Raw genomic sequence first — 25041 nt, forward strand, 5'->3', positions numbered from 1 at the left:
ACTGTGTGAGTATGAGTCAGACTGTTATTATGTACAATCTTGATCATTACGTAACAAGCTGAGAATGAAAAACCAAACCCAAACATACATTTAACAGGATATATTTTAAATAATTTCTTCATTAAGGTTTTTAATGCATGTGTACATGAAAATTTAGATTAAAAAATAAAAAAGGAAAATCTTGTTTGTTTAGAATAACTCTGAAGTGCACAAATATTGACAAAAGCTAACAGAAAAAATAATACAGCTCTGCTTTTTTATTAAGTAGTGTTGCAATTACTTAGAGCTGGCAAATAAATGCAATCCTCTGAGTTTTAGAGTCTCACAAAAAGGACAACATTTTATTATATACATAATTCTGATGTGCAAGTATGCAATCAATATGTACACTTACATTCCTAACTGTTTACATCGTTCTAGAGTATTCACAGTAGAGTCAAGCTTAAGGTTAGAAATGTGAAAAGGCCATTAACAGTGAAAGAAAAAAATAAACCAAGATATGCCTTGGGATTTTAAGACATTTTAAACTACTTGTTAATAGATTTCAGATGACTAAGCTAGAATTTAATTTTGGAGCAGACTAAAAATATAGTTCTTTTTTAAATAAACAGTAATGCAAGTATGCTTGTAAATGGTTTCACAGATGGCAGTATGACCACAAGCGTTGCCCATCAGTCTCTGATTGTTAAGCACTGCTACGGCCCGAGCGAGCCCTGCTGGCAGACACCCCACCCCGCTCCTCCCACTCCCCAGTCACTATGTCTGCTGTACTTCTGCATATTTATATGCATTCCCAGGCCTACTTTGCTCTTGAAGAAAGAAAACCAGTTTCCTTAAGCCACATTCCTTTACGTGGCCATATCTAGTGCTCGCTGTTCATAGGAAGTATAAAAGAGAATGTAAGCAGCTGAGGACTTCACCGAGGACGCCGAGATCTCGGACACTTCATGGTCATCAAACTTAAACCAGCGCTGTTTTGAAGCATTTTTGCAGTAGGCTGTGTAGTGCCCCCCGTCCAGCCCACCGTAATGATTCTGTGAATGTAAGGCAAGGGTTAGTGGCCTTCAAAGCTGCCATTTCTTCCCTGGTGAGGGAAATATAGAACATGAAATTTTTACTAAATCCCGATTGTTCTTTTTTAGAATACAACTTTGTCTGCAGCTACAACGCAGCCTGGCTGAATCCCACAGGCCACCCTGAGTCCTGGCATAAAGTGCAGCTGGATTTTGAAATGTGACATGGTTACTCACCGATACTGAGAACAGATTGTATCTCTTCAAGGAAGTCTTTGGACCAATAACATACTGAGAGAGGTCAAGAGTTTCCAGTGGAAAATCTACTGAAGTTTGAAGCTTTTGTTTCCATCTTCCATCATAGGAAAATCTAGAGAATTAAAAAGCATCATGAAAAATTACAGGCTGTTCACAAGCTATTCCACTGTACTAAGCATGTTAGTTTTCCCTGTTTTTAACCAGGATGTGATCTCAACTAAAGCCCCCCGTTCTGTTAACGTTTGCTCATGTGTTCCTTAGCAAAAATAACAAGAGGGCACTTGTCAAAGTGCCTTGGGAATTACAGCATTACAAAAGAAGCATCAGATGAAAATCAAATTCTTGCAACATGACAATTGGTAATGTATCTGTGACCCTCTCTAAGTAAAAATGCTCAGCTACTGGCATGGAACAATCCAGTTCCATCAAAGCCTGGTCATTTCACCCTAATTCATATCCACCAATCACCATTTCCTTACCGTTTCAAGTGCACAAGAAGCACAGGTGGTAATTTCCAAATTTCTATTTTTTTCAAAGAGTCCCTTCGAGTTTTGCAATGGCTACAGTAAAATCTATTGTTATCAGTGAGCTTTTCTTCTTTGGAGAACAATCTAAGGCATTCCTAAAACAAGATACAGAGATTGTGAATGATAGGCATTTATGCAAGTATAACAAAAATGTTTGTTTCCCATTTGGTTGTTAACCTGCATCACTTATCTGCATCCTACATTTCACTGAGGAAAAGTGACTTAAATCTATGTGTGGAAGCAAGTTTTACTGCAGATATTAATTAGCATCCTTCAAAATATACAGAAAATATTTTGTTTAAAAACACAGAATATTTACATTGTGACCTACCAAAGCAAGTAATATACATGCTGCTATTGCAGCTTCAGTATTTCTATCCTGCTTCTAATTTAAAACTTTTAAGGGATAACCTATTTCTTTAAACTTTAGAAGAATTAAAAAAAAATACAGATTCAGATCTGTTCATGCTTCAGGTCAATGCAAATTAAGCAAAATGCTGACCAATCCCCTCAAGCAGAGGGTGAGCAGAAGCAGCATCACAGTGAAGTGCCAGAGGAATGTTTCTCTCCAGCTCCCCATACCTGCAGAGTGCATTTGCTGGAGGATGCGAGTGGTAGTGACAGATACATGAAAGCCTCGAAGGTTCGGGACCTCTTGTGACACGTCAGACACTGCACGGTGGATTTGAACTGGCCTTGGAACAGTGCCACAATGATGGACTCGTTGAGCTGCTTGTGCTTGTGCCAGGCTATTTCTGCTGCACTTGAGTCATCCAGGTGATCGTTATTTTCTTCCTTGTATCTTTTCCTGTTGTCAGCCTGGATAGCAGAAGTTTAAATACCACAGCAATGTATTAACATATATGTAAGTAAGAAGTCTTACCTATAGGCAAGCATATGATTGAATATTCACAAGAATATTTAAACATGGCAGTGCAGCCAGCCAGTTCTTGTCTGGTGAGGCTTCTTCTGTGACTCCCTCTACTACCTTATACTGTTTCACACTGACTTCCTACTTTAATTCTGAATAATCGTATTTCTTTCTGTACAAGGCTGCAGTAACAATCTTATGGAATAAGAAAGTATTAAAAAAATTATCTTGATCTTCTGATAGATATATAATTTAAGTGTATTGCTTACTTTATTTAGGTCCTCATGCAAGCCATCCATTAGAAAGAGAAGCAATTCTTGGGAGTCCTGTTGGCTATATCCTGCAAATTGGTCATTAATCTTCCCAATTGTAATTTTGAAGTCTTTTGGACTGATATATTTATACTGTCCTGCCCATAAAGCTTTCATTATTACACCAAACTCTTCAGCCACTTCACCTTTATGCCCCAGGAAATTTGACCTATAAAGTACGAAACAAAAAAAAAATGAGCCATTCAAATAACTGTGTTTTAATATTAATCTTTTTAATTCAAAACATGATCCCAATTTTAAAATAATTTCTTTAAACGAAGGAAAACTGGCTCTTAGACTGAGTTAAATTTTCATCTATGTCAGCCCTGTAATTTGGTACCACATTCCAGATGGAAGGTACAGCTGTTTTCAACATGTTTTGTGAACGATTTAACTATTTGGTTTGGTTTTAAGAGACTCCAGTACACATGTATTTTATACATGTTGTGACCATAATTTAATTATCACAGTCCAGTAAAATCTATTTAGTGACACACATGAATTTTGAAAATGTCAAGGTGCCTAAAAGTTACCATTTGCCTCCTACTTAAAAAAACAAACAGCCCCACTGAGTGATCTTGAATTGGCACGTATAAAGGCAGATGAGAGATTGTTACCTGTTAATATCAGCTTGATACAAGTTTCTGTTGAAGTACTCAGCCAGGTGAGGTGCATTGCACAGACACTGTAATATGGAATTCATGTAGCAAGTGTTCCCTAGATTACGAAGGCCTGTCAGAGCTGGTCCCGATCCCCCAAACACAGGATTAAGATTTCGAATCTGCGATGCAGAGAGCCTGGAAATTTCTGCTTTAGTGTAACAGGCAGGTCTATAAGCAAGAAATTATTTTTAGGAGTCTTAGATTTGACAAAGTTGTTCACATAAATCAACAGACACCACACCTCACCCCGCTATCCACAGGGATTGGACCATCCTGGCACCAAATACCATCATTTACGGTATTCAAAACCAGCCAATGCAACAGTGAGAAATCCATATACGCTGGCCTGTAATGAGGCTGAGTTTTAGGCACCATCAGTTGTGAGATTTATATTTTTTTTTCCCTTTATTTCTTCAATTCACAGATGAAGAATTAGCTGTTTAATACAATTTAAAATCTGAAAACTTGCACTTCACAAACTGTCAGAAGATAGTCTTTTAGTATGTTAATACAAATAACAGAACTTAAAAAAGAAACTATCATCCAATTAATAGACTGTGACCTCTGAAACTCCTGCTAATACATAACTATTATATTGATTTCACAAAGAGAACTGCTCTATACATTGAACTTCTACCAATGAAATTTTACCCTATTACTCTTGCATCCTTTCAAACCCACTTAGTAATGAATTTCAGTTGGTTAAACACAAAGAAAGTCCTCTGTGCTGTCATACTGCCTGAGTTGTGATCTAACTTATCAAACAAACATACTTATTGTCACGATTGACTGCAGGAGTCACAGGAATTCTTTTCTTGTCTTCCTCCTGAATGGCTTGGGTTATATCTGGGGACGAGTAGGAGCGCTTGAGCTTGGAGTGCTCTCTCTCCCGCTCAGCCGTCGCCTTGGGCTTGGCCTTCCGAGTGGGAGGGGTTGATGGAGGAGTGGCTGGAGGAGCCATTTCTGGTGGGTACATCTGAACAGTGTTTGTTGGTGAGTGATAGTAACGATAGGTTCCAGTGATGTCATCCAGGAACTGGGGGAAAAAAAACCCAATAGTTTCAAACCCAAGTGAAAATCCATCATTAACTTACCTATTAATAAATTACTGTAAGAACAGCATGAGTTTTTCAGACATTGGGATATTAAGTTGTGACTGGCCTCAACATTCAATGGATTAAATTTAGTAGAAGGGGAACTTTCACCAAAATGCCTATTAAACAGCAAAAACCAGGAGCAGCAGATAAACTGTCCTAGTTTCATTACAAATAATATTAAAATTCACAAAGTAACTGTGTGGAAGTTAAAGGGGAGTAAAAAAAATGAAACAAGATCTAACTTAGAAGACACAACAGAAATACAGGACAAAACTACACAAAACAGTTTGATTTTCATTTCAGGAGAGGAGTTACCTTTACCCAACCTGCAGGCAGCCCTGGGACTATCCTTCCCATTTCCTCACTTCGTGCTCTCATTAATGGCTCCCGCTGGGACTAATAAACAAAGAGAAAAGGTATGTACAGTTACCTATGCAGAACAAGCTGCCTGTGACTTCTCTATGGAGTTACATGATTCAGTGCAAACAGTTACAATAAATCCTTGATTATAGATAGAAATAAAATGTATTGTAATGGTAATTTAGTATTTTCTATTGCTCAATCTAAACAAAAACACTGGAATCTAAACAAAACATTTGCTGACACATTCCAAAAAAACAAAAAACAAACCAACCATTTAGTCTCATGAAAGTCACAAAACTCAATTTTTTTCCTGAAGAATCAGGAAATAGTAGGAGTATATGCTTCTGTTAAACACATAAGGCTAAGCTTTTTTCCCTTTTAAAGCAGCATTTGAAGGTGTATGCATGAGATGACAAATGCATGGAGAATGCTTGTTAGTGCCACCAGAAATACATCAAGACTTCCAATGGAAGTTTCAAGCATTTTTCATATGAATATGACAAATGGAAAAAAACACTGAACATGGCATAGTCTTTTTTTAAAATGATGACTCTAAAAATTGAAATGAAATGGAGTTTAACATAATATAATAATCATAAAGCATCTGTGCTTGATTATTTTTGCTACATACAATACATTTGTATTTACTTTAAGTCTTTCAGTATCTTGTTCAGAATCCTCTCTAAGGGGTCCTGGCTTTTGAGCTTCACTGTCTGGTTGTCCTTTAACCCCCATTTGCTGCAAAAGATTTTGAAAGAAGGCTTCAATTTTCATCTGGCATGCCAGTAAAGAATGTTGATAAAGCAGAGTTATACTTTCATTTTTGGTAGTTAAATGCATGTACCACAACAAAGTGGTTAAAGCGGGTAATTTTTATTCCTTCCACATACTATAGGCAATTCACTGGAATAGTTTTTGAAACTCAAGTGTTGTATTACAGTTTGTTCTGTAGTTTCAACAGCTCAGAAATAAAGTACAGAAATTCCACCTACGCTACTTTCCACCCTAAAAGTTGTGGGGTTTCTAATTGGTTGTTAAACTTCAGGCTTTTTTCCCTTTCACTCCTCACTGGTCAAACCTCTCCATGGAAAAGGCAAACTGTGAAGCCAACATGAATTTGGTTGATCACAGGCCATCATTTTGGGATTATGTGAAGTTGCTCTGCCAGTCAAAAGCTCACGAATGACTGTGCTAAATTTGCACAGGAAGATTTATTTTTGCTTTCTTGTGCATTTGGATTAAACAAGCATCAGAATATAATCAAATCACAACTGCAATTACAAAAGCAGAGAAAAAACATCCTAATGCAAGTTCTTGAGAAGTGGTTTTAAAGACATCTGCTCCATTGTTAGCTTCGCAAGTGGCTCCTGTTTTATAACAGATGATTTGTACATTGAGAAATTTTTGCAATTTTTTTCAAGAATGAGGAAAGAAAGAACTGTGACTCTCCTCCCTTCCCTCCAAGGTTTGGAACTGGACTGTTTGCGGCAAAAATCCTACATGAGGATGTTGCTTTGCTTCCTAACAGGTGCCAGGTAACAACATCCTGTTCTGTGAATGTTTCTACACCTGAGGGCACTGAAGGGTTCCTTACGACACCAGTGTGTCCTTAACACCACATACAGTACCAAGCTGGTACAAGAGATTAAATACCACCAGGCTTTTATTTTTGAAACAGAGGGTTGCAGTCTATGAACCACCATCCCTTCTAGCTCCATGTGAGTGGGAAGTTTTTTTATCCCGTGGGGATTTCATGCTGCCCATCTACAAGAAATAAACAAGCTTGTCTTGGGAAAAAAAAAATCTATTTGTGTCTTGGTTTTGACTCTCTCCTCTACTTCTATGTAAAATGTGGTCTAAGTAAACATCCCATTATGTATTTTAAATTGCTAGATTAAGACTAGACTATTCAGCATTATTTTAGTGCATAGCTACTTCACATTTGATGATGATTTTCTTTTTCACTAACCTTGCCTGGAACAGTCACAAAGGTCTGAGATGCATCACCCAGTGCCCGTTTCTGTGTTTCTGGTGTTCGAGTTCCCTTTTCTCTTTCTTCCATGGATGTTTTGTCAATCTCAATCCTTTTTGCACCAATGTTTTCTGGTTCATTTTTGTTTTGCTTTTTTGCTTCTACTGCTTCCCTGTGTGCTCTTTCTTGTTCCTTTTCCTCCTCTTCTCTTTTTATTTGTTCATCCCTCTCCTTCTGCTCTTTGTCCTCTTTTGATTGCTGTAGCTTTTCTTTGTGTTCCTTTTCCTTCTGTTCTTCTTTTGCCTTTTGTTCTTGTTCTTTTCGTTCTTGTTCTTCTTTTTCTCTCTTGAGCCTCTCTTTCCGTTCCTGTTGCTGCCTCTCCCGCAGTTCCTTTTCCCGTCTGTTTTTCTCTAACAAAGCAGCAGTTTCCGCATGGACCCGACTTTTCTCTTCTTCTGTCAGAGTGCTCCTTCCATCATGCACGGGCTTTGTGGAGCGGTCTGGAACAATTCTTCCACTCTCACCAGACTGGCTGTCACTGATTGTACTTGGAGCTTTTGCTCTGTTATCACCAAGGATTTTTAGTGAAGGCTTTTTAGAACGATCCACCTGTAACACAGGTGCAGAACATAGAGTGTAGAACAACTCACTATAGCTATTACTATTCTCTTTGCTAAGCTCTTCCTAAGTGAGATTTGTAAGAGAAGAAAGATTATATCAAGTTGACTTCTGACAGAGAGAGAGAGAGAGAGAGAGATATCTTTCAATTTCATTAAATCTTCTCATTCAAACTGCTTGTTAGTAAAATTAGGTATTCATTCCAAGTGTGAACTAATAAACAAGTGCTAAAGAATCATAAGGACAGCATTATACACTGATTACCACAACCCTCTATTTCTGAGCTTTCAAAGGTGAACATTTTAGGGCAATCAGGCAGCCTAATTTGGGCTTGGCTCTATCAATCATGTGACAAAGCACATGCTTAATGGGAAGGGGTATTTAAGAATGGCTTATGCTCAGCTGTTGCTAGTACGTAGTTTTGGATGCAGGAGTGAATGTTCTGAAGAAATAAAAGTTCATCTTGTTCAGGGACAAACAGAAATAAGGTCTCTAAATTTTACAGTACAGGATCTCTTGAATGAAATCTGTATTAAAGGCTGCATCTAGAGGGTTGAAAGTGAAGAGCTTTTACCCTTGTCTCCTAAGGAAAGGATTATTTTAGTGTAAGAACTCTACAAAGGTGTTTTTATAAAGTTTTATTCACATGAAAGAAAGAAACAAATTCCTATACTTTCACTACTGGGCCCAGAGTGACAAAACACCTGAATGTTATTATTTGAATGAAGATACAGTGGCTGGAAATCAGACCTGTGGAACAGCCAAGCGAAACCATGGCTTAACTGTCCTCTCTGTACTTCATCCTATGTGCTTTAAGTAGAAAGGTTACTTATAAACTTTCTGAATTAGTGATCAATTGCTGACCTTGAATTTCTCACATGCTCATGTAAAAACATTTATGAAAAGTTCTGCTACTCTGTTGAGTGTATTTAGTTTCATATAATTCTGTAGATCAGTTACCACAGCTTCACAGACCACCAAGAGTCTCTGTACCAATATACTCGTGTACAAGGCTTAAACAAATGTATTGAGTATGTTTACTTGTGGATTTAGAGTTCTGGGTGTGGTGGGTCTCAATACATTAACCATATACTAACTGAAAAAATGGAACAGGTCAAAAAGCTTACCTCGGGGATACTTCTTGTAACTGACATGGGATTAACTACAAAGGAACTGTCAGCTTTTGGAACAGCAGCATCCTGTATGTTTGGTCGGTTAAGTGATTTTAGTCTCGCTTCCAAATTATCTCCCATTTCTTCATTTTCAGCAACAGGTGGCAGAGGAGCTGGCTCCTCCAGAGATGGATATGTAAAATCCACTGCAGGAGGGGGGACAGGAGGGAACCATAAGAGAATTCTCAAAACAAAACCATAAAAGCAAAATCAAACCCCCATTCCAACCAAAAATTTAGTTTTTAGCTAGAACAAGACTTTCCTAAAAACACCTGAATGAATGAAAAACTCATCCAGTAAGTATAAATGCTTGGTGAGGTGTTGTCCTTTATACTTACAAGAAACAGTCACTGCTTCAGTCCTGCCATGCTGGGGTGGAGTTACTCTAGCATTTGTTGTATACTGAGGAAAACAAAGGAGCCAGTTTTCATAACCTCCCTCTAGAATTAAAGGTTCATTCTGCAGGATGGTTTTGCTTTCCCACTGTATGGAAAAAAAGTTTAAAGTTAATTGATTTAAAAATAGAAAGTAAACTTTTACAGCTTAATAGTGTTGTTTAAATTCCTGTGCCTAGTCATTACATTGAGAGATTGTTTTTTGAGATTTTTAAACAAGAATTAGAGGTTGCAAAAATAGGGATCCTCTCTGTGTTTGGAGAATGCCCAGCACAGCTGGGTTCCTGGCTCTGCCTACAACAGGGTGTGAATATTTCCAGTAGAGAAACAACCACTTACAGCCACTTCACATAACAATCCTCCATGCACAAAAGTATTTTTATTACAGTATTTACTTCAGTTTCTTATTTGGTATGTTTGCTGAGGGATTTGGGATTTAGAAAGCCTAACACTGACTTTCTGAAACCCCTTGAGAGTTCAGGGTTCAGACTGCCCTCCTCCTGATGTCCTCAGTACTAGTACATTAACAAGACACAGACAGTCTAGAGAACAGTCTGTAAAGCAATTAAGGAGAACTGTTGAACTATCTCTGAACCCCAGTCCTGAATGTCAAGGTAACAGAAAGATTGGCAGTCCTTCACAAGAGCCACCACTGTACAGAGGAGGGACAACACAGCCACAGAGAGTTTGACTCGAAAATGTTGGGCATCTGCTCTCTGTGGAGTCTATAAGCTTCCTGCACTGATCAAACTTAAATTAATGTTTACCTAAAAGTTATATTCAAAAATGCAGAAAATTTAACTGTGCTGAAAATATTTCTAGAGCCTCCTTCATTGCAGCCCCTCCACTGCAGGAAGTACCTGGCTGATAGGACTGCAAAGTAGGTGGCCAAACAGTTTCCAGGGATAAGGAATTACTGTTGTTAATATAGTTACAGAAGGTGACTGTTCCTGGGAAACAGGACTGAAAGTACTTTCCCAAATAACTCTGTCAGCAAAGAACTCTAAGGTGATGCGCTGCTTGTTAAGGAAGGGAGTGGAATCGTTCTGCCATTTACCTGTTTAATAAATTATACTGTCCTCTACTAGAGTACAGTGTACACTTCTGCTATCAAAACAAGCAGGCTTTGAAAACTCAACCAAGTGTCATTAAAGCCTCCATATACTTTGTAAATTCAAGTGCTTCAAGGCCTTATTTGCTAAGATAAATGAATTAATTAAACGATGAAATTTGCCAACCTTAAAAAGTGCATCTTTCAGGCTCTGTAGAGTTGTTCCCAGCTTTAAGTCTTCAGCAGAACTAAACCAGTCTAGCAGTATAACATAATGGAACTGTCCTCTCCTCTTCCATGAATCCCTGGAATCCTCTGGGAGTCTAGCTTCAATCAGATAACCAGTATCTCTGAAATGTATTAACATGCATTTAAAGATTCACATACAAGTAACATTTTGTCCAACAAATTATCATCCACAGATGTTTACGTGCTTGGATAAAGTAAATATACATTGTGTTGAAATCAGTACATGCAAGAATAGAGCTGTGCAGATACATCTCACCCACTGGTACACAGCAGGGATTCTGACACTAGGTGTACAAGCTTTAAAAGCATGTACTTTTTTAGAAAACTAAATATTTCACTCTCATTTAACATCATGTCTTACCCAGGATGGATAGCTTCTTCTGGGACGCTGATGGATTTTGGAATACAGGATTCCTGATAATCCTTTGATTTTCGAGCATCCATTATAAGCAATTCAATATTTTTGTCTGACATCATTGCAAACAGTCTCTCAGGTGTGACTGCTCCTTGAAAGAGAGAAGCAATTACATGTAAGAAGCTACATTATAAATGAAGATAGCTATGAATGGCTATGGTATCTGACTGGTGCAATCAAGACTGCAAACAGATGAAACAGAACTAAGAAGTCCCACAAAGTCATGGAGGTGAGACATTACAGTGTGGGCCTTTTGCTCCCACTGCTGTAGTGATCAGCACCTGATCTGTTAGAATAGACAATACTGAATATTTCAGTGATAAACAAGTTTAACATATTGTGGTCTCATTTAAATCAAGCCATATTTACAAGCATTTGTGAACTACAAGCTGCAGATATTCCTCTTAAAAACTCTAGAGAACATTTTAACATACTCATTACAAGAACCAAAAGCAGAACGTTGTAAGGACAATGGAAAAATTTTGTATTTAACTGAGTAAGCTGTCATATTTCATCCTTGCCTATCAGCAGTAGAGCAGTTTTTCTTTCTAACCTGACCACTTCAAGACTAGTTCATCTTCCATTACTGAACAGTTGAAAAACTAACTACAGATCTCTAGGTTTATGAGAAGTAATGAAGGCTTTAATACAGAGTTTAATGGATTACTGATTTGTTGTAACTGAAATGCAGGATACTAGAATTTCATAAGAATATTTTAACTGTGAAGTAACTCTTGAGAAGGACTGCAGCTGTGAGGTGATTAGTGCACAGTCATACAGAAATCTTTTTCACATTTGTGTGAGCATTGCATTGCTTACCACTCAGGCTATCAGACTGATCTTTTCTTTCCAGTGAATGCTTTGTCTCACCATTAATCTGTAGAAGGGGGAAAAAAAAAAGTTTAGCATATAATACCAAGAACTAAGGCAGCCAACAGACAATGACTCTCACAGAGCCTGAAGGAAACTTGTCAGAAAGTTAAGCCACAGGAACAAACAGAGCACAAGGGAGCTGCTTCTGAAGATGTGCTGACAAATGTACTCAAATGTACTCAACTGAGGTTGCTTCCCTGCCTAGACAGAAAACAGTTAGAGAGGTAATACAACCTAGGACACCATCATCTAACAGAAGAAATTCTTTAAGTATTTGTCGAGAATTAAGTGTTAATTGTTTCCACACCACTGCTAAAAAGTAAACCTCCCCTAAAATGGAGACATTACCCTTTATATAAGTCACCCTTAATATCAGTTTGTCACCATTACCTTGGGTTTCTTGCATTAATTTTGGCATAAAACAGAATCTGACTTAACCATAAAGCTCAGTCTATCTTATACAAGACTTGGAGGCTGCTAGGACTTCACATATTCCAAGGAAAGGTCAAAGAAGGGTTATGGAGAGTGTACATTAATTCAAAAAACCCCACCTTGATTCTGAACTGGAAATAGCTACTAGTAGAGACCAAATTCTACATTGAAACTATACATTCAGATTGAATTAGAGTTTGTAAACATCTTCACTTACCCTTTGGCTTTTTCCTTTGGAATCCACAGCACTTTCTGAGGAGTTTTTGGCAGAGCTCTTTCCATCATCTTTTGGTTCTTGCTTTTTCTGCAGCTCTTGTCTGTCCCTCTCTTCAAGTTTTTTCCGAACTTCAGCTTCTTCATATCTATTGGGGGAAAAAAGTGCCTTTTTCAATATTGTGGTTTTGGCTAATCTTGGATTATTACTATCAAAATGACTAAGTCTCCAGTCAAAAACTTTAAAAGAGCAATTTAGAATTTTAAAAAGTTTAAGTATTGCCAGTTTTTGTATTCCAACAAACTCCATTTTGCTTCCTAACTATGTGGTCTTATTTCTCCCACTTTTGGGTTTTCTTATTGTTAAATCTTGGTTTGAGTCCCATTACACAGCCACTGATTGTAAAGCTATTTTTTTCTTCAAACCTGGAGTCATGCTTAGCTATGGTATCTCTGAATGTTTTTCACTTTCCACAGAAAACGGTAGGTACTGGTGACTTAAAAGTAAACTCAAATATATTACAACAGTCATCCCAGGTATTTTATTTTATTTTGCAATGGAGCCAGTGAAGAGTAAGTTAGCTCAGATATCTAAATTTGCCTTTTCTGAGAAGTTGGATCAGAACTACTTGTACAGTAATCACCTTCAGAATGTAAGTTGTCTCCATGAAGTGCTCACCTGTGTGCCTGGTGCTTATTTCAAACACTGGGCCTACAGGGAAGCCAATGCAAGAACTGTGTGCACTCAGGAGTTTTGGGGGAGGAGGTCTTGCATATAGCTGTTTTTTCATAAAGCCCCAGATTTGAAAATTATGCTCCCAGTCTTTCACCACTGGAAGGACAATCACGGCATTGTAAGCCAGTGATCTCCAAACTACAGTTTTCAGATCACCCACTGGAGGTTTGTACAGTCACACCATTGTTCAATAGTATTCGCTTACATTTAATACAACTGAGAAGTTTAAGGGTTACTAGTATCATAAAACAAAAAAAAGAATGTCTGACCTAACTATTTGGATGACTGAACCAAGAAGTAAAACATGAACTCAGAACTGTGTTAGTAAGTGCTCATTTTAACCAGCTGTTGCGTAATGAGGGTTAAAATAATAATGACAATACAGCTGTACTTCAGTTCAAAAGTACTGTGTTAATAACCTAGATCATTCATTCAAATTCCACCTCCAAGTCTACTGCACTAATTGCCACTAAGAGGAAGGAGGCAGCAAGTGTGTAATGTTATTTTTAAACAGGCTTCTTGATTTGGCACAGGCATTGTAAGTTAGAACTGAGCATTTTGTTCCCACTTGGAGTTAATGACACTAAGGCATATTTTAGATTTTAGTTGAATTTGGTCAGTATGAAATATTTACCCATCAATTTCCTATATATACTTCTGAAGCTTGTAGTAGGTCATTCAAGTAAGCATTCCTGCCCCTATACAAGTTTCAGCAGCTCTACTTTTAGTTAACAATTAACACTCAAACTATTTGCTGGCCTACCGCCTGGGGAAGAAATTATACAAATAATTTCCTTGAAACTACTTCTGTAGTTACACAGGAGTCATGTTTCATTTCTGTTACCTTTAAATATTTACACATTTTGCCAGAGTAGTTAGATAGTTAGTAGTCAACTTCAAAACTGTTTCTTTCATAAACAGACATACATTATTTAAACAACAAGTCTCTACATTTTGGGTTTCTCTGATTCTATCGATGTTTACACTTAGAGTAAATTTGTAGCTGTGTTTAATTGTAAGACTCACCTAAACAAAAAAAATCTAAAGATTGTTTCATACACAGTGTCACGAGATCTTTATGAAGTCACTCTTCACATACAAGTAACTACACTCACAGTTCACCTAAACTAACTCTATAGATTTAGCACTTTGAAGGGCATAAAATACACTTTCACAAGAATACTTGGGAGGAGGGGGGGTGGGACATGACACTTGTGAAAGGAAATGTGCCCAGCTGCAGAGAGAGATAAAAGAGGAGAAAGTGGCTAAGGATGCAAGAAGCAGAGAAGGCTGGAAATAAGAACTACTGTGCTAAATATCACCTAAAGATAGACCCTACCTTACAACTTCTTACTAATACAGTTTCATGGCTTATGGCACAAAGATGTAACTTGACAGCTGTCAATCAGGTACCCAAAAGCCCATTAGCTTCTGCTCATTTACATACTGGCAGAACTGTGCACTACATACACATATCTTCAAGTGGCAGAGGAAAGGTGTGGCTAATGAACCAAAACCTGGCATTTCTTAATGTAAACTACCAGACTAGGGGGACTTTTTAGCCTATCTGATTATTAGAAATGTTCATTAATATATTTAGACTCAGATAACCTTATGATTAAAAGGTTGAGGAAATGGCTCTTGATCATCTCTCCTGTATATGTACTTCAGACCTTGTGGTTTCTTTTTATTAGTCAATTAACAAAACTAGGAGACACTGTCAACAAACCAAAGTTACCAGGAATGAGCAGACAGTGTACAAAATGACAAGTTATTGGAGCATGTCGCAGTGAAGAATTATCTCTAGTAAAAGACTTCTGGGAATAAATTTAAGCTCTCAAGAGTTGCAGGTACCTATGGTTTACTCAAGTGCAATTGCTTACTACTAAATAGCATGAAAATCTGCACTTGACACAGATACAGGCTCAAGGTATAAAGAACTATGTCTTAGCAATCAACTATACTACATACCTGAGTTTAAGGCTGTCTGACAATATTTCAGCTTCATCAAGAGCTTTTTTTAAATTTGTAGGTCCCAAAATGGAATGAAAATAATCCTAAAATGACAAGCATCACATCATATAAATATACAGTTTAACAATTCTATGCATGTCAAGAGTCACTAATGTATGGAAAGTTGATATTATGATATTAATGCCAAAAAACCCCAACTGGTTTGAATCAAAATATTTTCCATTCAAACATGAGTTTTGTTTCATAGCACTAATAAATAAAGGCTAGACAAGGCAACTTCACCAAAAGAGTCTGACTGGTAAAAATTACAAGAATACCTTTTCATGAAAAAATATTCACAGATCTGACAATTTGTATAGTTCATACATAAAAAGAAAACTGTAAAAAAATTAACACCAGACTTGTCAAAAAACAAGAAAGAAAAAATAGCACCATAAGTGAGACAGTTTACTTATTATCAGTGTGATCCTTTGAATGTGCATTAGTGTAATTCTCTGTACTTCTCACACTTTGAGCAATGCAGAAGAGATCAGTCAGAAAGCTTTTATACCTGCTGCTGCTTAAAATCAGGTCTCTTTCTAATAAGGTTATAAACAGCCACATATTTCATATACAGGATGTAAGCTTTTTCTTCATCTCCATCCAGTCTGCTTTCCTCTGCTGCCTTGAAAATCTTAAGGGCACTCTGCACATAACTGAAACCAAAGAAGAGGAGTAAAACACATAATTGTTCACTTGTCCTCAAACACCTTTTCATTACAAGACGCCATCTTAAGTGTTTACAGACTTCACCCATATATTAAGCATTTGATTTTACCACCTTAATATAAAGCTTTCATTAAATATGAATTGCAATCATGTTCCTACAAATAATGTTTATCTTTGCTAGTTTGTTTACCAGCCTTATTTAAAGTCTTCCATAATTAAATACCATAGTGAGATATGGAAAAAGGTACTCTTCCCTTCTAAGAATAACCTTCTTTCTAGGAAAAACTAAGTCATAGTAAGACAAAATTAAATCATTGATTGTCTAAAAATGCTAGAGGCAAAGCATTCAGACACTTGCTAAAGGATCTGTCATTTTTACAGATTTGCATTTATGCAGCCTTTCCTTTAAGTATGCAGATTTTCATGGGCATTGTGCTCTGTCCAAGTCATGTTTTGGCAGTATGCCAAGTGACTTCTGAAGGCAGTAAGCACATCCAGTGTGACAGCTGAGAGCCATATATAAGACTATTGAAGATTTTGTATCTAGCAGAAATAATTAAAGAAATTTAGATCCACAAATTTGTTTTGGAACCACTAATATTTTAAGTATTAATTAAAAATCAATTATAACATATATACCTTTTTGTACTGGTCTTGTCAGGTTTTACTTCTGTCTTCTTATTGAGATCTTTCAATGAAGTAGAGAGGTAGAGCTCCTTAGGTACAGATGCCACAGCAGGCATGTTAATATTGTTACTTATGTCCCTTCTAGGATGTTACAGCTTCTTAGAAGTCTCTATCAGTGTTTTCCTGGAGGAGGAAAAAAGGGTAGGAAGAGCCAAATTATATTCCAATTACTTTTAGTACAGTAGTTATAGTTACCTGTGTAGGTTTATTACCTAATTTCTCACCTTATGTGAGCTAGCAAACAGAATGTCTGAACAATTAATAGTATAAATTAATCTTCTCAAAGTGACAGAATTATTTGAAATCACTTCAGATAATTGATCAAGAATGTCTAGCAATACGGTACTAACAGAAAAATTAAAAAAAAAAAAAAGGAAAAAGAAATGAAATTGATCAAGAATGTCTAGCAATGCGGTACTAACAGAAAAATAAAAAAAAAGGAAAAAGAAATGCTGACTCATGAACGTTCAAAATCACCATAACCAGCAAATTTATTCTACTGAAATGCCAGCAAGTATACTATCAAAAAATAGCTGACTCCTCTGTATTCTGCAAATACACATTACCCCCTCTGAAAAGTGACTTCTAATATCTTGCTAAGAGTTAAGCTAAGAACAGGAAGGCTGTTACCACTGAAGTCTACTGAAATGTCCTGGATATTCTGTAGGTCTTCAATTCCTTGCTGCCACTGACTTTGTGCTTTCCTTTGAAAGCGCTCTCCAGGTAGCCATGAAACAGTTAAGCACAGTTTGGGCACAAGGGACTGTTACATCATGTTATCTGAGACAGGGAAGTCCATGAAGTCTCCTGCAGACAATCTAACTAAAACTCTGCATCTAGTACACAGTGAGCAATTTTAGCCTTGGGGGAGGCAGGGGAGGAACTGAGCTCCCTCACAAGCAAGAAGGGAGACATTAAAAGTGAGTGATACTGAAAGAATGAAGGGGGACTCATTAGAAGACAGACAAATTATATCAGTAAGTAAGTTATTTCCTAGTAGAGAAAAGCCACATGGCTTTTGACAAGGTGAAGGTAGAGCATTTCTCTTTCACTCTCAATGTGATCAGCATCAAGTGTGACCAAAAAAACCAGCCAGTGACCTCAGAGGGAAGCTTCACCTGACCAAACTGATCAGTAGCTGACTGCCACTCAATGAGGTAGTCCCAATTTCCCTCCCTCTTTCTCAGGCTAGTCTGGTACTTCTCTAACCTCTTACTGAACCAATTCAGCCTGCTGAAGAAGCAGAAAGGCTACACAGCTAGTGCAAGGGCAGCAGTTGGCATGTGCAGTCAAGAATGAGAAGCTAAGGTGGGAATGGGATCCCTTCCCAAGGCTCAGAGCTGTTGTACTCCTTGAAGTATTACTGCACAGAGTATTGCTAGGCTGACACTTGTTGGTCTAGGAACTGGTTATCAAACAAAGACACTAAGTTAACACAAACCTTTGGTCTAAGGTCTGGTATGCCAAAGTCAGACTAAACAATATCTAGCAAAATAACTTACTGCTTGATGTTGATGTATTTGCTAATTTCCTTGATAACTAGGTATCAGCTTTTTAAAACTGAAAAATTTGTTAAAAATCCTCTTAAACGATTAATTTCCAGATAATTCTATAAAGTAAGTACTGAAGTCCTCAAATACTATCTTTAATACAGAGAATTAAAAACATATCCCATACCTCACTCATCTTAAAACATTGTCTTTTCTATATGATGTGTCATTCATTCAATTGTAACTTTCAGGGACATACTTCAGAGCTGAGAACAAGGCAGATAATTCATTAGAACTGCATGCAGCAGAAACAAAACACAGACATTCCCTGTTCCAAAGAAGACCTTTCCAGTACAAAAGCCTTTTAGCCTAAAACAAAGACATACTTTTTGCAACCTTATAAGAGTGGCTTCACTCTTATTAACATTTTAGTATTGCTTGTCTCATTCTACCTTCAGAGCATGTCTTTACCTGGCTTTTTTTTTTTTTTTCTTTTCCATAGAACTGTAAATAGACTTTTCCTTTGAAGCTTTTAAGTCCTTTCCAAATATATCTTCAATGTTTGCTCTGTTATGTAACCAGTATTTTCTTAATCTTAAGTGGCAGCATTTGGTAGTGTTCTGACAGAATACTGTAACTAAATATGCAGTCTAATAAGATATGCACATAGCATTAGAGTGCTGTGTGCATATGAGCAAAAAAAGCTCAAGATTATGTGGAAGATGAACCATTTAATGATGTCAGTAAATTCTCAAGTGTTGCTGACACACCTTGAAAAGGGCAGATCTTCTGGAACATCATCTATACAAATGCAGAACTAGTAAATAAAAGACACCTCTAAGCTTTGGCCTGAAACAAAAATTTTCTTTCCACATTCTCCTATGGCCACTAAGTTATAACTGCAGGTCTTTAAACTGCCATTCAAGTTCACTTCTGAACTTTTACTTTCTGATTAAATGAAATTTCCATACCTTTATTAAAACATGAGCTTCTAACCACAGCATCTGATGAATGAGGTATTACCCTTTGACTCCCACAGCACCACAATTCATAAAATATGCTGCAGTGAAATGAGTAAGAATGGATAAGGAATAACATTTCCTAAACTTTTAAAAAAATCAAATTCTCAACCACACGCCTAGTCAAAATACACACAGCATATGTCACTAGCTGATCTGAGATATCAGTTGCAGCTTCTAAGACATTTTTCTATATAGAATCTTAATTTTGGATTTGTAACTAACATTTTCAGGTTTATGCATCACAAATGTCCCAACTGGATTTTAGTTACTACAGACTGACCATTGTTGAGTGCTCAGTCTTAGCTCATAAGGACCCTTAAAATTTTTTAAGCTTCTACTAAACTTCAAGATGTGCATTACCTTAATTTTTCCTCATACTCAAATGAACATGGTTTATTTCCTTCATTTTTGAGCAAGCTCTGGGAAGACTGTAATTTCACAGTCCAAATCAGCTCCTTCATTGACAAATATTGCCATCTGATTTTGAACACAATTTTTTACAGATACCAGATTCCTAACTGGACTAGTCTCAGTGGAGGAATCCAGCAAAATCCAGTTTGCACAAATACAGTTTGGAACTAGTCAGCATCAGAGGAAACTGGATCATAAAACCATGAATACAATGGATTGAAGAAGTTGTAATAGCTAAATCTACTATTAGTAAACCCTATGAGGAAGAAGAAACAACTTATTTCAGGTTTGTCAACTTTTATCTTAAAAATTAAGATCAAACTCAAAACCTGAGACCTTTCCTACCCCCAGCTGAAGTATTATCTCTGGCTCCTTTTCCATACCTATGAGTGCTGAAAACAAGGCCAATATCCCAAAATATAAGTGAAGTCATGCTTGTATGATTATAGGCATTTGACATAGAATGGATAGTTTCACCCTGACAGAGAAACATACCTGTTGGTAACAGGTTTTTCAACATCTAATTATCATGCCAGTTTTACTAAGGATATGAGTAAGCTTTAAGTGGAATGACTACATAAAGAACAATGCACTGAAGCAGTTACACTGCAAGCAGTGCACACACTAACACAGTGTGAAATACTGACACAAGTAATGTGCATCACCAGTTCAGGTATGTAATAGAGTATTATTCACTTATTTTTCTCTCTAGCACTTGAGCAAACGAGAAATGGATTTCTCATGAGCATTAAGTTACTCAGTTTTCTCAGAATTAAGTTTTATTGTCTGTACTTAGTACAAAATAGTTGGTTTTGTTAAGATTATCAGTTTGAGTCTAGACACCAAGAATTTTTCAATGATTGAACTGCACAATCAATCAGCATATTTAGTTCTGTGAGTCCTCTAGCTCTCTTCCAGGCTCTGGTACTGTTAATACTACAGGCGTTGGTCCTGTAACCTAACGTGCATAGGATGATTATAACCATTGGGGGCTCTTATGGCAAGCTCATTATGCTCACAGAGAGTACCCAAACTTTCTCCATTCTTCTGGCTGCCACAGTCACCAGGGCAGCAACACATCACAGGTCTCTAGGGCGAGGTACCCTGCACTGCCAAGCCTCGCAAGGACTCTCCACGCAGTGAGAAAACCCTTTGACAGACAACCATCCAACAGTTTCACTGTTACCGAGGGGAAAGAAAGACGCTGTAAAGTTTCTTAAATACACTGGATTTTCTGCAGGAAGTTTGAAAGTTGTTCTAAGTAAAACCACAAATAGTTCCACTTGTTATTTAGATAAATGAACATTTGCAAGGCGCAGGCAAACAGCAGAGGTGATAAGAAGCCGAGGAGGACACAGAGAGGCAGAAAACTCCTTCAAGTTTCTAACCGGGCGGTCAGCAGCGCTGCGGCCCGGCCGGGCTGTGGCAATCTCCATGACACCGCAGCTCGCCGGCCGCAGGAGTGCGGCACTCTGGGAAGCGCCGCTTCCCTGCCATCTTCCTCCGGCCGCTCTCGGGCTCGGCGGCGGCTCCGCCGGCCCCGCTCGCTCCTCACCCTGCCCGGGCTAAGGCTGGGAGAATGCGGGCTGCCCAAGGTCACACCGCCGGCTCCCCGCCGGGCCAGGCCCGATTCTCCCCGCGCGGCTCGGACCGGCTCCCCCGTTCTCCGCAGCCCCTCGAGGGCCGCTCCCCCCGCACGGCGGGGCTGGGCCTGGGGATCCCTCCAAGGGCGCCCGCCCCTCCCGTCACTGCCGGAGTCCCCCTGCCCCGCAGGCCTCGCTCCCCGCCGGCCCAGAGCCGCCCCGGCCGCGCACTCACCGCCGCGGGGACTCGCTGCCTCCGCCCGCCGGCCCGGGGCAGGCCCATGTCCGAGCGCGGCTGCCGAGGAGACGCTACGCGGCCATGGCTGCTAGGGCGGAACTCGGCGGCGTCCCTCCCTCCCTGCTTCCCTCCCTCCGGCCGGGCCTCCGCTCCCCGCGGGGGCGGGGACTGTCACGGCCCTATCGGTGCCGCGGGGCCGGCTCGGGCCGCGCGGGTGCCGGGAGGCCCTGCCGGCGTCCTGCGGACCGTGCGGGGCGCGGCAGCGCTGGGGCGGGCGGGGGACGCAGACCCACAGCCGCCGCGGAGCTGCCTCGGAGCTGGGGTGGCTCCGGGGGCGGTGTGAGAGGAGGGAGCCGCGGTGACCTCGCCCAACTCCACCCGCCGGCCCTGGAGAGCGTTCCGAGGCAGCGCCTGCCGTGCCCTGCCAGCCCGTGGGCTGCTGCCCTGCCGGACCTGGCTCCTCGTCTCGGGAGCGGGAGATTTGTTACTGTGGCCAAGGCACTGAGAGTGGGCTCTGGGGTCTGTCACAGCCTGTAGGGCATGCCAGCGTTTGTGTGGGGCGTTAAACTGGCGCACTGCACCGTGCAATCTGGTGCGGGAACGCGAGACACCTCTCTTTATAAAAATATCCCATTTTTAGTTTAGAGAAAACTGGATTGATAGGGGACGCTCCAAGTATTCTGTTGATGACAATGTTTTCTGTGCACTTTGTGTTACTACAAGCATCGTGTATGAGGGATGGCAGGTATGTGTGGAGGTGCTGGGAAAAGGGGAGAAGCTGGTCGTGCCATGGAGATCTTGCACAAATGGAGGAGAGGCTCTGTGCTGCCACAATCCCGGCCTGTCTCCCAGCTGTGCTGGAGGGTGAGGAGATTCAACAACTACATTTCAACCTGGTACTCAGTTTTGCCAATGGAAATGTCTTGTGAGCTGGATCCATCAGTGACTTTAGGAAACAGGGAGGTTTTGAAGCCTAAACAGGGAAGTTTAGAAAACATGGAGATGCCTGTCTCCATGTAGCCTTCCAAAATAATTCTGCTTCCTTGCCCAGGAAGCTGAACTATATCACAGCACCTAGTAGTACAGTAACTTTGGTTGGTACTGGCCACATGAAAGGCTCAGATAATTTCTCCATCTGTAGTTTGCAGCCTGTGTGAGTGATCAGGCATGTGAAAGGTTCTGGGAGAAATGAGAACAGTGATGTGTCTCCTTTATTGTGCAGAAAGGTGAATACCAAAGTAAGTCAAGAGATTCCAAGAACTTTAAGCTGAACTGAATATTAATAACACCATGTTCTTATCAGTGCCTTTTTCAGACCTGCTCTATGTGTTTTAGCAGGGTGGGTGATGCCAAAAAGTTATGACAAGATGGAAGGGGTAAGTTCACTGATGTCAGTCCACTGGTGTGTACAAATTAATGTTGACTCTCATATTCACTGCTGTCCAAACTGGACTCAGAGAACCCCTTTATTGTTTCTCTTATATGAAAAAGTTGCGTGATACAATCTTTGGTTTTACTTGTATGGGCAAACCCCAGCCATATATAGAAAAGTGTTTGGGGAGGAGTTGCCTATGCAATTAGCTTTACCCCACTCCAGAGCTTGTTAAAACATGCTAATAATGTTGATTAAGTTATAACATGCTGTGGTTGCCTCAGGTTAGAACACATTTTTCTATCAGCACGTATGTTCTTGTGTAGCAGTATTAAATAAATAAAATAATTTTAGTAGAAACTGGTGTGCTTTTTAGTAGAATGTATTATATTATTTAGCTAAAAGAAATTTACATCTTCTAAAGCAGGGTAAAATAGAAACCATACTTTACAGATGTGAAATATGTTCTGACTTGCCTACATCAGACGTCCATCTCTTACATGTAGTTTTGGTGAATCCTGCAAAAAAACTAGACATTATTATTTTGTGATCATAATAATGAAAACTGATACACAGTGCTAATGGACTAAATACAGACTGCATTCTTCACCTCTCTGGAAGACTGCCATTAATATGGAAAGTTTGGCTTTTCTGTAGCACTGCTGCTAACACCACAATCTTCCTATTGGCAAACGCCTGTGAGGACATTGTAACATTTTTTGTGTCTACCACTACTTCGTAAATGAAAAGTCATAACATCACATGCTAAATCCTTTATGAGAGACACAGACACCTGTCAACAACGAAAGAGAAGTGTGCTGAAGGTTGGATTTAAGGTTTCCACACCGTTGGGTGACCAGTGGCAGCCCTAAGGTGTTTGGATTTGTTCTCTAGTGCCGCCTTCTGGCTGAGCATGCCCAGAAAAAACCACAGGTGACAGGAAGAAACGGTTACTGCTTGGAATATTGTTATTTGTATTTTGTACAAAGCTGCATTAGGTAGGTCAAAGGCAAATAATAATGGCTCTGTAAAAATCCTCTGATTATCTAGTGGGTATTATAATCTCCAAAATAACAGACTGGAATTTTGTCGTTGGTATGTTTTCCTGAAGGATGACGATTATCAGATCCGTGCTTCACAGTAGCAGATGTATGACTTGCAACAGCTTTGGGGAGAATGTGAGCACAACCATTTTGTATTGCTGAAGCAAAACTGGGAGACAAATGTTTCAGGGCATGGGCTGTCAGGTTCAGTACCAGCCTGGGACTGAAGGCCAGAGCCCTCTGATGGAGCAGCAACAACTGAAGACTATTTTGGAGCTGTAATCCTATCAAGTCCTATTTCTATGATCCCAAAGTGTACCTTCCCCCATATTTGCAACTGGTGAGGCAATACCCTGAATACAGTTCTCAGACCTTTCATTTAAGGATATTTTGGGGCTGGAGCAGGTCCAGAGAAGGGCAATGAAGCTGGTAAGGGACCTGGAACACAAGTTCTGTGAGCAGCTGAAGGAGCTGAGGGTTCAGCCTGGAGGAGGCTCAGGGGTGACTTTACAACGTCCAGATCCGAGCTTGTGGCCCTGTGGGAGGGAGTCAGTCTCTCCCAGGTAACCATTGCAAGAACAAGAGGACATAGTTTTGAGTTCTGCCAGGGAAGGTTTAGGTTGGACATTAAGAATTTCTTCACAGACAGAGTGATTAGACATTGGAACGGGCTGCCCAGGGAGGCGGTGGAGCCACCGTCCCTGGGGGTGTTTAAGGGAAGAGTGGCCCTGGCACTCTGCATTTGCTCTAAGCTGACACGGTGGTTTTGGGTCACGCGTTGGACTCTTACGATCCCTTGAGGCCTTCTCCAACAGACTTGATTCCGTGATTATCTCTAAAGCCCTGCCTCAGACAGGCAGGGCTGCGAAGTCCATGCTCAAAGAGCGTACCCTCGCCTGGGAGCACAAGCAGAGCTCCAGCAGCCAAGAGGCGGGAAACGCAAGCCTCACCATCCTGTGCCACAGAGTAACCCGGGATAGCGACCCCTGTCCTCATTCCATAAGCTGTCTCTAGGGAGGCCGCCCAGGCCCGGCGAGAGCGCGGGGCCGGCCCTGCCCCCGCCGGGCGGGCAGCGGAACGGAACATGGCGGGGCCCCTCCAGCCCGCGCTTCCCCGCCTTTCCCCGCGGCGGCGCGCATGCGCGCTGTGCGGCGGTGAGGCCGTATCCCTCCGCGCGCCCCTTTTCCCTCGATGTCTGTGTTAATAAGGTAATTCCCGCGCCCATGGTAAGTGCCGGGCGCCCCTCCGGGCCCGCCCGGGGCGCCCCGCGCCGCCTCGCGCCCGC

At 40.1% G+C, this 25041-nt stretch overlaps 2 protein-coding genes across 5 annotated transcripts in view; one reads left to right on the forward strand and one right to left on the reverse strand.

Annotated features, from left to right (window-relative positions):
• Positions 1 to 85: 85 nt before the first annotated feature.
• Positions 86 to 21474, reverse strand: USP8 (ubiquitin specific peptidase 8). Of its 3 annotated transcripts, none has more exons than XM_041418849.1 (20): positions 21339 to 21474; positions 16550 to 16720; positions 15753 to 15897; positions 15200 to 15285; positions 12497 to 12641; positions 11794 to 11851; positions 10921 to 11065; positions 10498 to 10660; positions 9203 to 9347; positions 8820 to 9010; positions 7072 to 7683; positions 5751 to 5840; positions 5055 to 5135; positions 4416 to 4678; positions 3598 to 3810; positions 2939 to 3149; positions 2381 to 2617; positions 1751 to 1893; positions 1251 to 1383; positions 86 to 1034 (listed from the first exon to the last, which is right to left on the reverse strand). In XM_041418849.1, exons 2-20 carry the CDS (start codon positions 16651 to 16653, stop codon positions 849 to 851), a joined length of 3351 nt encoding a protein of 1116 aa, XP_041274783.1. In that variant the 5' UTR covers positions 16654 to 16720; positions 21339 to 21474; the 3' UTR covers positions 86 to 848. The 3 variants fall into 3 exon arrangements, with proteins under 3 accessions (XP_041274783.1, XP_041274784.1, XP_041274785.1); XM_041418850.1 differs by lacking the exon at positions 21339 to 21474 and adding an exon at positions 18275 to 18292; XM_041418851.1 differs by lacking the exon at positions 5751 to 5840.
• A 3255-nt stretch (positions 21475 to 24729) lies between these two features.
• GABPB1 (GA binding protein transcription factor subunit beta 1) overlaps positions 24730 to 25041 on the forward strand; it is an 18898-nt gene continuing 18586 nt past the window's right edge. The window contains exon 1 of one of the 2 annotated variants that reach the window (XM_041418671.1): positions 24730 to 24964. Coding sequence is in view for 1 of the 2 variants with exons in the window: in XM_041418670.1 (XP_041274604.1) it covers positions 24980 to 24982 (3 nt within the window). In the remaining variant the exon portion in view is untranslated. Of the gene's footprint in view, positions 24983 to 25041 lie in introns of both variants that reach the window. The other variant, XM_041418670.1, reaches the window with a different exon arrangement.

Source organism: Onychostruthus taczanowskii, unplaced genomic scaffold, assembly GCF_017590055.1.
Source record: "Onychostruthus taczanowskii isolate IOZ18803 unplaced genomic scaffold, ASM1759005v1 scaffold6, whole genome shotgun sequence".
Taxonomy (NCBI): Eukaryota; Metazoa; Chordata; class Aves; order Passeriformes; family Passeridae; genus Onychostruthus; species Onychostruthus taczanowskii.